Here is a 16,057-nt window from a genome sequence, read left to right on the forward strand (position 1 = left end):
GTCCTAGGCTTGATTGACTCGTTTGTGTGTTTGTGAGCTGTATATCAATCAATTGTATTTATTGAGCACTTACTGTGTGCAGAGCACTGTACTAAGCGCTTGGGAAGTACAAGTTGGCAAGATATAGAGACGGTCCCTACCCAACAGTGGGCTCACAGTCTAGAACGGGGAGACAGAGAACAAAACCAAACATATTAACAAAATAAAATAAATAGAATAGATATGTACAAGTAAAATAAATAGAGTAATAAATATGTACAAACATATACACATATATACATGTATATGCATTTGTGTGTGTGAGGGGGGGTATCTGTATACATGTGTGGTTCACAAACCTATACGGCCGCCCTTTGCGTTTGGAGGCGATGCTATCCAAAAAAGGATTTTGTCAGTATGCTGACTATGTGCATGGGATTGCAAACACCAACTCGATTGCGTTGTATTCTCCCAAACGCTTAGTCCAGTACTAAGGATAGAGCCTGGGGCTGGGAGGCATGTGGTCACGGGTTCTAATTCCAGCTCAGCCATTTCATTCATTCATTCATTCATTCAATGGTATTTATTAAGCGCTTGTCTGCTGTGGCTGCTTGAACTTGGGCAGGCCACTTCACTTCTCTGTGCCTCAGTTGCCTCATCTGTAAAATGGGGATTGAGGCTGTGAGCCTCACGTTGTACAGGCATCGTGTCCAACCTGATTTGCCCGTATCCACCCCAGTGCTTAGTGTAGTGCCTGGCACATGGTAAGCACATAATAAATACCATTATTATTATTTATTATTATTACAGTGCTCTGAAAACAATAAGTGCTCAATAAATACTACTGTCTCTATATAAAGACTGTCTCTATTTGTGACTGTCTCTATATGTTGCCAGATTGTACTTCCCAAGCGCTTAGTACAGTGCTCTGCACACAGTAAGTGCTCAATAAATACGATTGATGATGATGATGAAATACCACTGAATGATTGACAATGCTTTGCATATCCTGTGCATGGGAGATGGCCCCTTGCAACACTGTTGCATTGTTTACTCATGTTGCCCGGCAATATTTTCTTTCATTCATTCATTCATTCAAAGGTATTTATTGAGCGCTTCTTGTGTACAGAGCACTGTACTAAGCGCTTGGGAAGTACAAGTTGGCAACATATAGAGCGGTCCCTACCCAACAGCGGGCTTCCTTCCTCAGGCAGGAAAGCCTTCGCTTTGTGTCAATCATTCCATCTCTGCTTATCAAACACCAGGCTGTCTCCAAGCTGGCCACTCCTCAGCCACATTATTTAAAGTTTCTCTTTGCTGGGTCTTCAGAGTGTTTCTTTTCATTCAATCGTATTTATTGAGCGCTTACTGTGTGCAGAGCACATTTCAACTCACCGAAGAGCAGTTGTTTGAGTGTTCTGTAGTCTGGTCTCCTTGTGTCCAGCCCAGCATCAGGATCATCATCAGGGGTATTTATTGAGCACTTACTATGTGCAGACCACTGTACTGGGCACTTGGGAGAGTACAGTATAAAGTTGGCAGACACATTCCCTGCCCACAACAACCTTATAGCCTACAGCATGGCTTAGTGGAAAGAGCCTGGGTTTAGGAGTCAGAGGTCGTGGGTTCTAATCCCTCCTCCGCCACTTGTCAGCAGTGTGACTTTGGGCAAGTCACTTACCTTCTTGGTGCCTCAGTTACCTCATCTGTAAAATGGGGATTGAGACTGTGAGCCCTACGTGAGACAATCTGGTTACCCTGTATCTACCCCAGTGCTTAGAACAGTGCTCAGCACATAGTAAGCGCTTAAATACCAACATTACTGTTAATGTTATCACAAGAGGAGACAGACATTAAAATAAATAAATAATTTATAATATATAATTTAAAGATAGTCATTCAATCGTATTTATTGAGCACTTACTGTGTGCAGAGCACTGTATTAAGTGCTTGGGAAGTACAAGTCAGCAGCATATAGAGATGGTCCCTACCCAACAATGGGCTATGAACATAAGCACTGTGGCATTGAGGATGGGGAGAATATCAAGTGCCCAAATAATAATGATGGCATTTATTAAGCGGTTACTATGTGCAAAGCACTGTTCTAAGTGCTGGGGAGGTTACAAGGTGATCAGGCTGCCCCATGGGGGCTCACAGTCTTAATCCCCATTTTATAGATGAGGGAACTGAGGCACAGAGAAGTGAAATGACTTGCCCAAAGTCACACAGCTGACAATTGGCAGAGCTGGGATTCGAACCCATGACCTCGAACTCCAAAGCCCAGGCTCTTTCCACTGAGCTATGGGCTGTCACAGATCCAAATGCACAGATGAGAGGGAGCTGGGGAAAAGAGGGTTTAATCAGGAAAGGCCTCTTGGAGGCCAGGTGGCCTCAGTAATGCTGCTGGCAGTCTGATTGTATTAATAATAATAATGAATAATGATGGCATTTGTCAAGCGCTTACTGTGTGCCAGGCACTGTACTAAGTCCTGGGGGGGATACAAGCAAATTCATTCATTCAATCATATTTATTGAGCGCTTACTGTGTGCAGAGCACCGTACTAAGCGCTTGGGAAGTCCAAGTTGGCAACATCTAGAGACGGTCCCTACCCAACAGCGGGCAAGCAAATCAAGTTGGACACAGTCCCTGTCCTATGTGGGGCTCACAATCTCAACCCCCATTTTACAGATAAGGTAACCAAGGCCCTGAGAAGTGAAGTGACTTGCCCAAGGTCACACAAGTGGAGGAGCCACGTTTAGAACCCATTACCTTCTTACACCCAGGCCTGTTCTCTTTCCACTAGGCCACACTGGTTCAGGATCCAATTGTTTTTGATCCTGTCTTGTCACTTTACGCTAATTATTCTATTGAGGTGTTGTTGGGTGGATTGCTCTAGATGTCAAATGTGGCGCCCTGGAATCCCAGTCTCACGGCCATACTGATGGCTGGTTATTACAACTGACCTGTAAAACTCTGCTATTTCCCCTATTCCTAATCTATTTTAATGTCTGTCTCCCCCTCTTGACTCTAAGCTCCTTTTTTCTAATGGTGTTTTTTCAGCCCTTACTGTGTGCCAGACATTGGAACTAAAGTGTTGGGGTAGATACAATGTACTCAGGTTGGACGCAGTCCATGTCCCATGTAGGGCTCATGGATTTAGACTCCATTTTGCAGATGAGGTAACTGAGGCCCAGAGAAGTTAAGGGACTTGTCCAAGGTCATACAGCAGACATGTGGTGGAGCTGGGGTTAATAATAATAATAATAATATAATAGCATTTGTTAAGTGCTTACTATGTGCAAAGCACTGTTCTAAGCGCTGGGGGGATACAAGGCGATCAGGTTGTCCCACATGGGGCTCACAATCTTAATCCCCATTTTACAGATGAGGTAACTGAGGCCCAGAGAAGTGAGTGACTTGCCCATACAGCAGACATGTGGCAGAGTCAGGATTCGAACCCATGACCTCTGACTCCAAAGGCTGGGCTTTTTCCACTGAGCCATGCTGCTTCTACTTGTGGGGAAGGATCGCATTTATCACCTCTGTTATATTGTATTCTCCAAAGTGCTTAGTACAGTATTCTGCACACAGTAAGCGTTCAATAAATACCATTGATTGACTGCACACAGTATGTGTTCTATAAATAAAATTGAGTGACCTGAACACCTCTGACTTGTCTAAAAGCTGGCATCATATTCTCCCAGAGGTCACGTTCACCATCTTTATTCGGGTTACTAGCTCCTTACCCACCCTTGCACGACTGGATAGTATTTTAAAAGACGTCAGTAAGCACATTCAAGCACCGTGGCCTTGTGGAAAGAGCTCAGGCCTGGGAATCAGAAGACCTGGGTTCTAATCCAGACTCTGACATTTGCCTGCAGTATGATCCGGGGCAAATCATTTCACTTCTTCATACCTCACTTTCCTCATTTGTAAAGCGGGAATTCATTGCCCGTTCTCCCTCCTACTTAGACTGCGAGCCCCATGTGAGTCAGGGACTGGCTCTGACCTGATTATAGCATCATCATCATCAGTCGTATTTATTGAGCGCTTACTGTGTGCAGAGCACTGTACTAAGCACTTGGGAAGTACAAGTTGGCAACATATAGAGACAGTCCCTACCCAACAGTGGGCTCACAGTCTCCTTGCACTTAATATATTGCTTAGCACATAGTAAGTGCTTAGTGAACATCACAACTGTTAGTACTGATATTGATGGTTGAGAAGCAGCGTGGCTCAGTGGAAAGAGCCCGGGCTTTGGAGTCAGAGGACATGGGCTCAAATCCCGGCTCCGCCAGTTGTCAGCTGTGTGACTTTGAGCAAGTCACTTCACTTCTCTGAGCCTCAGTTACCTCATCTGTAAAATGGGGATGAAGACCGTGAGCCCCCCATGGGACAACCTGATCAGCTTGTAACCTCCCCAGCACTTAGAACAGTGCTTTACACATAGTAAGCGCTTAAATGCCATTATTATTATTTTATTATTATTATTATGTTGTATAAACAGTTGGCCAGGTGCAGGCTGGCAAATCACCTTAATCTTTTCAGACTGAAAGATCACAGTACGGTGGTGAGCCCACAACAAGCTGCCTTGTTGGTGACTTTTGGTGACCCTGAGAACAACAACAAGGAAGAGACATCGCAAAGTCACCGATCAATCAATTAATCAATCACATTTATTGAGCGCTTACTGTGTGCAGAGCACTGTACTAAGCACTGATGGGCTCTACCTGAGGCAGGTGATTGTCGGCCTGTTCGGGGCAGAGCACGGAGGGAGCTGGGGGTTTCTCTCCCTGCTCTACCTAGTACTGGGCCTGGACCAGTCAATAACTGCCACATAGAGCCACAGCTGCCATGCCTTAGGCAGGGTTTTTTTTTGAGGGTCATGAGGAGCCATGTAGAGGAGCAGAAGCATGCAGAGAAGCAAGCAGGAAGCACGCTGAGAGCAGCAGAAGCAGCAGGAGAGCAGCACTTGAAAGCAGAAAGAAGAAGCATCGGCAGAACGGGCTCCTTTGACCACAGACTGGTGTTGGACCCTTGGTGGAGTGGAGGGAGTGAGTGTGTGGATGTGTCAGTCCCTTGCACGGTGGTAAAACTAAGTAAAAATTTTACTTAGCAACCTTGGTGATCACATGTGTGATCTGAACTCTTCACTGAGGTTCCCCCGGTCCTGGAAGGTCCTGGTTGGTACTAACCGGGGGGCTGGCGACAAGATAAGAGAAGCAGTGTGGCTCAGTGGAAAGAGCAAGGGCTTGGGAGCCAGAGGTCATGGGTTCTAATCCTGACTCTGCCGCTTGTCAGCTGTGTGACTTTGGGTAATTCACTCAACTTCTCTGTGCCTCAGTTACCTCATCTGTAAAATGGGGATTAAGACTGTGAGCCCCACGTGGGACAACCTGATCACCTTGTATCCCGCTCAGCACTTAGAACAGTGCTTCACAAATAGTAAGCGCTTAACAAACACCATTATCATCATCAGCAGCAGCATCATCAAGTTCCTTGCTGATCCTGAGAAGCACTTCGTAATCATCTGTCTGTCTTTTTGTGTATGAGCTTTCCAAAGTATAGCACTCAGAACAGTGCTCCAGTGCTTAGAACAGTGCTTTGCACATAGTAAGCGCTTAATAAATGTCATTAAAAAAACTGTTAATGTATAGGAGCAACAGTGCCCTAGTGGAAAGAACATGGGCCTAGGATCTAGGTTCTAATCCTGGCTCTGACACTTGTCTGCTCTGTTATCTTGGGCAAGTCACTTTATTTTGCTGTGCCTGTTATCTCACTGATAAAATGGGGACTCAGCACCACATTAATCCAATCACTCATCCTATCCTGTCTTGATTACTGTGTCAGCCTCCTCACTGACCCCCCCAGCCTGCTCTCTCTCCCCCCTCCAGTTCATACTTCATTCTGCTGCCCGGATCATTTTTCTACAAAAAAGTTCAGGTTGTGTTTCCCAATTCCTCGAGAGCCTCCAGTGGTTGCCCATCCACCTCCATAACAAACAGAAACTCTTCACCATTGGCTTTAAAGCACTTAATCATCTTTCCCCTCCTACTTCACCTCGCTACTTTCCTACTACAACCCAGCCTGCGCACTTGGCTCCTCTAATGCTTACCTTCTCACTGTGCCTCAATCTCACCTGTCTCACCACCAACCCCTAGCTCATGTCCTGCCTCTGGCCTGGGGTGTCCTCCCTCCTCATATTCATTCATTCAATCCATTCAATTGTATTTATTGAGTGCTTACTGTGTGCAGAGCACTGTACTAAGCACTTGGGAAGTACAAGTCGGCAACATATAGAGACGGTCCTTACCCAACAATGGGCTTACAGTCTAGAAGGGGGAGATGGACAACAAAACAAAACATGTAGACAGGTGTCAAAACCATCAGAATAAATAGAATTACAGCTATATGCACATCATTAACAAAATAGAGTAGTAAATACGTACAAGTATAATAAATAGAGTAATAAATTTGTACAAATAGAGACAAGTGCTGTGGGGAGGGGAAGTGGGTAGGGCGGGGGGGGTGGGGAGGAGGAGAGGAAAAAGGGGGCTCAGTCTGGGAAGGCTTCCTGGAGGAGGTGAGCTCTCAGTAGGGCTTTGAAGGGAGGAAGAGAGCTGGCTTGGCGGATGTGCGGAGGGAGGGCATTCCAGGCCAGGGGAAGGACGTGGGCCAGGGGTTGATGGCAGGACAGGCAAGAATGAGGCACAGTGAGGAGGTTAGCGGCAGAGGAGCGGAGGGTGCGGGCTGGGCTGTAGAGGGAGAGAAGGGAGGTGAGGTAGAAGGGGGTGAGGTGATGAACAGCCTTGAAGCCCAGAGTGAGGAGCTTTTGCCTGATGCATAGGTTGACTGGAAGCCACTGGAGATTTTTGAGGAGGGGAGTAACAAGCCCAGTGCGTTTCTGCACAAAGATGATCTGGGCAGCAGCGTGAAGTATAGACTGAAGTGGGGAGAGACAGGAGGATGGGAGATTAGAGAGGAGGCTGATGCAGTAATCCAGTCAGGATAGGATGAGAGATTGAACCAGCAAGGTAGTGGTTTGGATGGAGAGGAAAGGGCGGATCTTGGTGATGTTGCAGAGGTGAGACCAGTTTTGATGTGAGGGGTGAACGAGAGAGTGGAGTCAAGGATAACACCAAGGTTGCAGGCTTGTGAGACAGGAAGGATAGTAGTGCTGTCTACAGTGATGGGAAAGTCAGGGAGAGAGCAGAGTTTGGGAGGGAAGATAAGGAATTCAGTCTTGGACATACTGAGTTTTATATGGCGGGCAGACACCCAGATGGAGATGTCCTGAAGGCAGGGGAGGCCCAAGACTGAAGGGAGGGAGAGAGAGCAGGGGCAGAGATGTAGACTTGGTGTCTTCAGCATAGAGATGAGAGTTGAAGCCATGGGAGCGAATCAGTTCACCAAGGGAGTGAGTGTAGATAGAGAACAGAAGGGGACCAAGAACTGACCCCCGAGGAACCCCTACAGTTAGGGGATGGGAGGGGGAGGAAAAGCCGGCAAAGGAGAATGAGAATGAATGGCCGGAGAGATGAGAAAAACTAGGAGAAGATGGAGTCTGTGAAGCCAAGGTGGGATAGCATGTTGTACCAGAGACCAGATGTACTCTGCTGTTGAGAGAGAAATGATCTGATATCACCACACCAAATTATAGCCACCCATGTCATAAGAGGACCTTAGGACCTAGATAAAGTTTTCAGGCCAGACAAATTTTTCCAGTGATTGCCAGAGAACAGTTCTGATGGTGTCGAGTGGTTTGGTAAAGTGTCTAGTACCATGGGGAGGTCTGGGTGACATCCCCTGTATTTCTCCTGAATCTGAGGTTCAGTGAAATGCCTAAAGAGCCCCTAAAAGGGGTTTATTGACAATCATCTAGTGTAATAGGCCTGGCCTGGCTTGAACAGAAAACAGGGGTGTTCTTACAGCTACTAGGTTGAACCCAGTGGAGGTTCCATTCAATTCAGAGTTTTGGAAAGCAGTGCAGGTAGGAGCTAATGACCTGTTATCTGACTACAAATTGTCTCACAATGATAACAATGATAATGATAGTATTTGTTAAACACTATGTGCCAGGCCCTGATGATAGAAAATTATCAGGTCAGACACACTCCCTATTTCACATCAAGTTATTCATTCATGTAGGAAGGAGGACAGGTATTTAGTCCCCATTTCACAGACAAGGAAACTGAAGCACAGAGAAGTTAAGTGACTTGTTCAATATCACACATCAGGCAAGTGACAGAGCCAGGATTAGAAGTCAAGTCCTCTGATTCCCACAATACATAAGTATTGTGGGGCTCGAGCGAATTGCAAAGTGCTTAAGTGCTTTATCGACAGGGCTTTTCTCTTCCCATTAGGCCACACTGTTTCTCAAAGGATTGGTTTCCCCAGCCACTGGTTTCCATTACTCAAATGGGATCCCTGTTCCTCCTTAAGAGTCTATCCATCTGTTGAAGAACAGGGACAGAGGCACTGGGGATGGGAGGGTTTTGAAGTGAGTCAGGTGGAAGTTAGATTTTGTAGGGAGAATAATAGAACCTAAGGGAGAGGAGACACAGAAATACTGCCTTGCAAGGACAAATAAATGCCTGGCCCAGGCCCTGGAGCAATGGCATTAAATGTTCCATTTTATAACAGCTCAGGAGACTCTAATATGTGACTTGGGTGTTCCACTCCAGGATCCTGCTTTCCCCATTATATCTCCCCAAACATCTAATAGTTCATCTTCACCCCGCAGCAGATGTTCTTGCATTGAAAAAGCAGCCAAAAGTTTTTTTTTTTTTTCCCTGGAGGGCAGGGACAGTAATCCATTAAGCAATCAATCAACCAGTGGTATTTAATGAGCACTTACTAAGTGAAGAACTCTGTACTAAATGCTTGGGAAAGCACAATGTAACAGAGTGGGCAGACACAATCCCTGCTCATAAGGCACTTACAGACATTTAAAGAGGATTAGATAGGGGAAATAGTAGAGTATAAGAATATTTCCTAAGTATTGTGGGACAGGAGTGAATAGCAAAGTGTTTAAGTGCTTTATCTATTGGGCTTTCTCACTGATTATTGAAGCAAGCCTGACCTGTTAAGGATGCTTGGGGCGCAAAGAGAAAGAGCCCAGAGCAACTGAATGACTAGTTGTATCGACATGCTTCTTTCTTTGGGAGTAAGTCCTCCAATACCAGCCCCTTTGTCACATTAATTGCTCTGGGATCGTTTTGATAGCTTCTAGCTCAGCACGCTAAAAGCAGCATCAAAAGTCTTTGAGACGGTCATTCAGGAACTGCTGTATGCAGACAACTGTGCCCCTGAGGTATACTCATAAGAAGACACGCCAACAATTATGAAATCGCTTTGCAGATTTGGCGCAGTGCTACAGACGAGCAATGAAACGGAAGAAAATCAAAGTTAGGTGCTAATCAACAATCCCTCAGCAACCATGGCTGCAAGAAGAAAAGGGAGGAAGGGGGTATAGAGTAGCAGAGGTGGGGGTGGCAGTGTTGTCAGGATGGTTGCGGGAAACCCACAGATCATGAGTTCTAATCCCGGCTCTGCTACTAGTCTCTTATGTGACTTTGGGCAAGTTACTTAACTTCTCTGTGCCTCAGTTAGTTCATCTGTAAAATGGAGATTAAGCCTGTGAGCCCCAGGTGGGGCAATCTGATCACCTTGTATCTACCCCAGTGCTTAGAACAGGGCTTGGTATTTAGAAAGAGCTTAACAAATACCATCATTATTATTATCATAAGGTGTGGGGCTGGCTAAAAGATATGTGCTTCAGAAAACTATCCCTTCTGCGCCAAGGTTAAAATGACCTGCCTGCTCTTTATTAACTCTCCTCTTTCCACTTCCCTCTCAGTGGCATTGGGTTAGCTATTCTAGGCCCTTCCCTTTGGTTTTGGTTACTGTTGACATTTATTGAGTGCCTACTGGATGCTTACAATCAACTGCAGCATAAAAGAAGGTCCACTGTTCTGGGCAGCCTGACTGCCTGCTGGAAAGCTCCCAGAAAAAGACATATGCGTTTCTTTTTTTTTTTATGGTATTTGTTAAGTGCTTACTATGTGCCAGGCACTGTTCTAAGTGCTGGGTTATATATGACGTAATCAGATTGGATACCGTCCATGTCCCACAGTCTTAATTCCCATTTAACAAATGAGGTAAATGAGGCACAAATGAGGAAGTGAAGTGACTTGCCCAAGGTCACCCAGCAGACAAATGATAGAGCCGGAAGCAGAACCCAGGTCCTTTTAACTCCCAGGCACAGAGAAGTTAAGTGACTTGCCCAAAGTCACACAAGGGGACTAGTAGCGGAGCCGGGATTAGAACCCATGATCTGCGGGTTCCCTGCAACCATCCATTAGGCCATGCTGCTTCCCTTCTTGATGACCTTAATGCTTTTAATTCTTCTTTCCTGAAACTCCAACCTGAATAGAATATAAATGGGATGAAGCTAGCACTCCATGCCTACAGCAGTTAGAACAGTGCTTTGCACATGGTAAGCACTTAATAAATACCATAAAAAACAATTGTACTAAGAGTAGTAGTAGTATTAATAATAATAATAATAATAATGGCATTTATTAAGCGCTTACTATGTGCAAAGCACTGTTCTGAAAATATCATTTTTCAGCAGTTGACTGTGTGCACAGCACTATAGTAAATGCTGGGAAAGAGTTCACAGCTGAGAAATAGATATGGTCCCTGACCCTTGGGGTGGGGGGCTAACAATCTAAGAGATTGTGTCTGCACTGGACTCTGGGTTCGGGTGCCTAGATAGATAAAATTCCCCAAGATTGGTGAATTCCTTTCACTCAGTTTCTCTTCTCTGGCTCACAGAGACAACTCAAAACTTAGTTCTGAAGAAAAACTGTAAGCTGGATGACTTAGTTCTGCATGAACCCAGGGAGCTGGGTGAACTTGCGTCTTTCTTCCTGGTCTTTCTCCAAGCCTTATCACGAGTTTTCAAATGTGCAGAAACCCAGAATTCAGGGCTCATGAGACTTTCTGAATCAAACCTGCTTTGGATGTTTCTGGACTGTTCCTGGAGGAGAGGTATGCGGAGAGGAATAAAGATGACATTCACATGTAGCACTGCACCATTCATTCATTCATTCATTCAATCGTATTTATTGAGCGCTTACTGTGTGCAGAGCACTGTACTAAGGGTTTAGGAAGTACAAGTTGGCAACATATAGAGATTCCTACCCAACAGGGGTCTCACAGTGTAGAAGAGGGAGACAGACGACAAAACAAAACATATTAACAAAATAAAATAAATAAATAGTAAATATGTACAGGTAAAATAGAGTAATAAATCTGTACAAACATATATACAGGTGCTGTGGGGAGGGGAAAGAGGTAGGGCCGGGGGGATGGGGAGGGGAAGAGGAAGGAGGGGGCTCAGTCTGGCAAGGCCTCCTGGAGGAGTTGAGCTCTCAATAGGGCTTTGAAGGGAGGAAGAGAGCTAGCTTGGCAGATGTGCAGAGGGAGGGCATTCCAGGACAGGGGGAGGATGTGGGCTGGGGGTCGACGGCGGGACAGGGAACAAGACACAGTGAGGAGGTTTGCGGCAGAGGAGCGGAAGGTATGGGCTGGGCTGGAGAAGGAAAGAAGGGAGGTGAGATAGGAGGGGGCGAGGTGATGGACAGCCTTGAAGCCGAGAGAAGGGGTAGTCTGAATGGAGCTTATTTGCTTGGTATCTTCAGGAAAGATTGTGAATTTGCTTTTACTTATGGACCCTTGTGACTACTGACTTTCAGTGTGGCTGACCCAATGGCTATATTCACTTCCTTTCCTACCTGTAATTGGCAGCAAGTACTTATTCAGTAAGTACTTACTCTCCATCCTTTCCATCCCCCCGGACTTACCTCCTTCCCTTGCCCACAGCACCTGTATATATGTTTGTATGTATTTATTACTCTATTTTTTTACTTGTACATTTTTATTCTACTTATTTTATTTTGTTTATATGTTTTGTTTTGTTCTCTGTCTCCCCCTTCTAGACTGTGAGCCCACTGTTGGGTAGGGACCGTCTCTATATGTTGCCAACTTGTACTTCCCAAGCACTTAGTACAGTGCTCTGCACACAGTAAGCACTCAATAAATACGATTGAATGAATGAAGTCTGTTTTTGCCTATTTTTGTTTACTGTTGGCAAACCTTTGAATAATTCAGTTTTCATAGGTGAATGAAAATTTTCCAATAAGCAATTTTGTAAAGCCTTGTTCTTGGTGAATATTGAAGAGCAGAGAGCCACACATCCAACTACATTTAAACGAACACAAAGTACTTACCAAGACCCAAGCAAGAGACTCTGAGTCCTGATTTTCCAAGATTCCTGAAATGGAAAAAAATACGATTTAGTAAACACATTTCCAAATGAAATTCAGGTAATTATTATACTAGGAAAATAGCCAATCGAGAATACCAAGATTAGCCCAAACCATGCTTCACAAGGATCGAAAAATCTTGTTGACCTGTGCCTCTCAGTTTTGCCTCTTGGCTTTAAGTCAGTAGGTAAGAGACCACTGAGCAGTGAATGAGATTTCATGGAAGCCTCTCTGGTTCTCACTGTCAGAATCTGGTCCCGTTAAAAACACTTCTACCCCAGATTAAGTAAAATGGTGCCAAACCTTAAAATTAGAATAATAATGATAATAATTCTATTTGTTAAGTGCTTATTATGTGCCAGACACTGTACTAGAAGCTGGGGTAGGTACAAGCAAATATGGTTGGACACAGTCCCTGTCACGCATAGGGCTCGCAGACTTAATCCCCATTTTACAGATGAAGTAACTGAGGTACAGAGAAGTGAAGTGACTTGCCCAAGACCATGCAGCAGACAAGTGGCAGAGCTGGGATTAGAATCCATGACCTTCGGACTCCAAAGCCATGCTCTATCCATTACACTTGTGCTGCTTCCCAAATATCCACCCCTCACATGGGGCATGGGGCCATTTATATTTTGGCCATTACAGCTTAGAAATCTTTAGTCTTAAACCAGAGGGTGAAAATTAAATAGAATTTTTAGGAGAGGGATTGAAATGTTCAGCACTCCAGGAGATTCTCAGCACTTGCTTTTAGCTCTGAAAGGTATTTTGTTGGTTGGACCTGCACTGGTGTGGTTATAATTGTGGTGTGAATTGGTAAAGTGAATGTCAAAAGTATTATGCAATTCCCAAGGCTTTTCTAGAGGAGAAATCTCATCTTTTTCAGTCAAAGACACGATGAAAGAATTGAAACCAGGTGTCAGTTAGTCAAGCTTGAATTGAACCCCAATGTTTTGTTTTGTTGTCTGTCTCCCTTCTAGGCTGTGAGCCCATTGTTGGGTAGGGACCGTCTCTATATGTTGCCAACTTGTACTTCCCAAGCGCTTAGTACAGTGCTCTGCACACAGTAAGCGCTCAATAAATATGATTGAATGAATGAATGAATGAATCGATGTTGCTTTAGAAGCAGAAAGATATTGGGAACCTCAAACAACTGGCTCACACTGTTGTGTTTAAATTGCTTGCTTCCTGGCTGCACATATTAGATTAGATTAACACATTTCTGCTTTCAGCCTCTGTGGGTAACTCTCAGGGGAAAGAATCAAACTGTTAGTATAAATAAACTCGTTTTTTAAAAAATGCACAGTGTACGGGACACACTCCACAATATGCACGCTTACAAGGAAATTAGAATGAAAAGTGCATGAAGATCTCAGGTCAGAATTTCCAGCTCTGGATCTCTATCAAAGCTGAAAGTCTTGAACTATTAACTAACTCTTCATTTTTACCCATCCATTCCCTTTTTACATCGTACCCCAGTTCCCATGTTTTTCTCCTCTCAACCTGCTCTTGTGCCTCGTTTTTGTCTTTTCCTCTGCTAACCCCTTGCCCACCCTTTCCATCTGCCTAGAGGTCCCTTTGCCTTCAAATCCAATAGACCACTGCTCTCCCCATCCCCAAAACCCTTTTGAAGTCTCATCTTTTCAAGAAGGCCTTCTGGATTAATGTTGAATCTCCCCTGTTTCTGTCTCCCAACTGCCTGTTTCATACTTCAGAATGGTGCAAGTAAGCACTCAAGCTGTTACTTGGACTCAGTATGTCCAAGACTGAGCTCCTTATCTTCCCTCCCAAACCCTGCCTGCTCCCTGACTTTCCCATCACTGTTGACGGCACTACCATCCTTCCCGTTTCACAAGCCCGCAACCTTGGTGTCATCCTCGACTCTGCTCTCTCGTTCACCCCTCACATCCAATCTGTCACCAAAAACTGCCAGTCTCACCTCCGCAACATTGCCAAGATCCGCCCTTTCCTCTCCATCCAAACCACTACCCTGCTCGTTCAAGCGCTCATCCTATCCCGTCTGGACTACTGCATCAGCCTTCTCTCTGATCTCCCATCCTCCTGTCTCTCCCCACTTCAATCCATACTTCATGCTGCTGCCCGGATTATCTTTGTCCAGAAACTCTCTGGGCATGTTACTCCCCTCCTCAAAAATCTCCAGTGGCTACCAGTCAACCTGCGCATCAGGCAGAAACTCCTCACCCTGGGCTTCCAGGCTGTCCATCCCCTCGCCCCCTCCTACCTCACCTCCCTTCTCTCCTTCTCCAGCCCAGCCCCTCCGCTCCTCTGCCGCTAATCTCCTCACCATGCCTCGTTCTCGCCTGTCCCGCCGTCGACCCCGGCCCACGTCCTTCCCCTGGCCTGGAATGCCCTCCCTCCGCACATCCACCAAGCCAGCTCTCTTCCTCCCTTCAAAGCCCTACTGAGAGCTCACCTCCTCCAGGAGGCCTTCCCAGACTGAGCCCCCTCCTTCCTCTCCCCCTCCCCATCCCTCCCCACCCTACCTCCTTCCCCTCCCCACAGCAGCTGTATATATGTTTGTACAGATTTATTACTCTATTTATTTACTTGTACATATTTACATATTCTATTTCTTTTATTTTGTTAATATGTTTTGTTTTGTTTTCTGTCTCCCCCTTCTAGACTGTGAGCTTGCTGTTGGGTAGGGACCATCTCTATATGTTGCCAACTTGTACTTCCCAAGCGCTTAGTACAGGGCTCTGCACACAGTAAGCACTCAATAAATATGATTGAATGAATGAATGAATGCAAGCACTGAAGTACTAGAACCTCTTGAAGTACTTCTCTATAATGCACGCACTGATTTAGGTACCTAGCTCCCTTTTTCTTATTCCTCCTATGTATAATTTCAGTGTTTGTACCCCTGACTAGAACGCAAACTCCTTGAGTCCACTAACTCTTCTGCACTCTCCCAAGCCTTTAATACAATGCTCTGCCTGCAGTAAATTGGTTGATCAATACTATGCTTTGTACACCTACTATTACTACTCCTACCACTAAACATGATATTAAGTGCTTACTCTCTGCAATGCTCTGGTCTAAGTTCTGGGGTAGGTACAAGATAATCAGGTTGGAGACAGTCCCTGTCCCACATTGGACTCACATGAAATGGAGAACAGGCATGTCATCCCCTCTTTTATAGATGAGGAAACTGAGGCACAGACAAGTTCATTCATTCATTCATTCATTCAATCCTATTCATTGAATGCTTACTGTGGGCAGAGCACTGTACTAAGTGCTTGGAAAGTACAATTTGGCAACAGAGACAATCCCTACCCAACAATGGGCTCACAGTCTGGAAGTTAAGTGACTTGCCCAAGGTCACATGGCAGACAAGTGGCAGGACTGAGATTAGAACCCAGGTCTCCCAACTTCCCAGTCTGAGCTCTTTTCTCATGGCTACACTACTCATCAGTTGATTGACTGATTGATTGGGCTCTAGACTGTGAGCCCGTTGTTGGGTAGGGATCGTCTCTATATGTTGCCAACTTGTACTTCCCAAGCGCTTAGTACAGTGCTCTGCACACAGTAAGCTCTCAATAAATATGATTGAATGGATGAATGACTGGGTTTGAATTCAGTTTGGCATTATTTTATGATCTTGTCTTCCTGGTAACTTCCCGGATACATCTAAATTGCACTCTACAGAGATTCCCTTCTCAGCAGGGAATAGCTATCCAAATTTCTGGCATTTAGAATATTAAAAGTTGTACCCACTGAATGT

General features: G+C 45.2%; 1 protein-coding gene across 1 annotated transcript in view; it reads right to left on the reverse strand.

Annotated features, from left to right (window-relative positions):
- LOC119927003 (voltage-gated potassium channel subunit beta-1-like) overlaps window positions 1-16,057 on the reverse strand; it is a 495,308-nt gene that overhangs the window by 96,470 nt on the left and 382,781 nt on the right. The window contains exon 2 of the mRNA XM_038745523.1: window positions 12,277-12,320. Coding sequence (XP_038601451.1) covers window positions 12,277-12,320 — 44 coding nt within the window. The remainder of the gene's footprint in view (window positions 1-12,276; window positions 12,321-16,057) is intronic.

This window comes from Tachyglossus aculeatus, chromosome 1 (assembly GCF_015852505.1).
Source record: "Tachyglossus aculeatus isolate mTacAcu1 chromosome 1, mTacAcu1.pri, whole genome shotgun sequence".
NCBI lineage: Eukaryota > Metazoa > Chordata > Mammalia > Monotremata > Tachyglossidae > Tachyglossus > Tachyglossus aculeatus.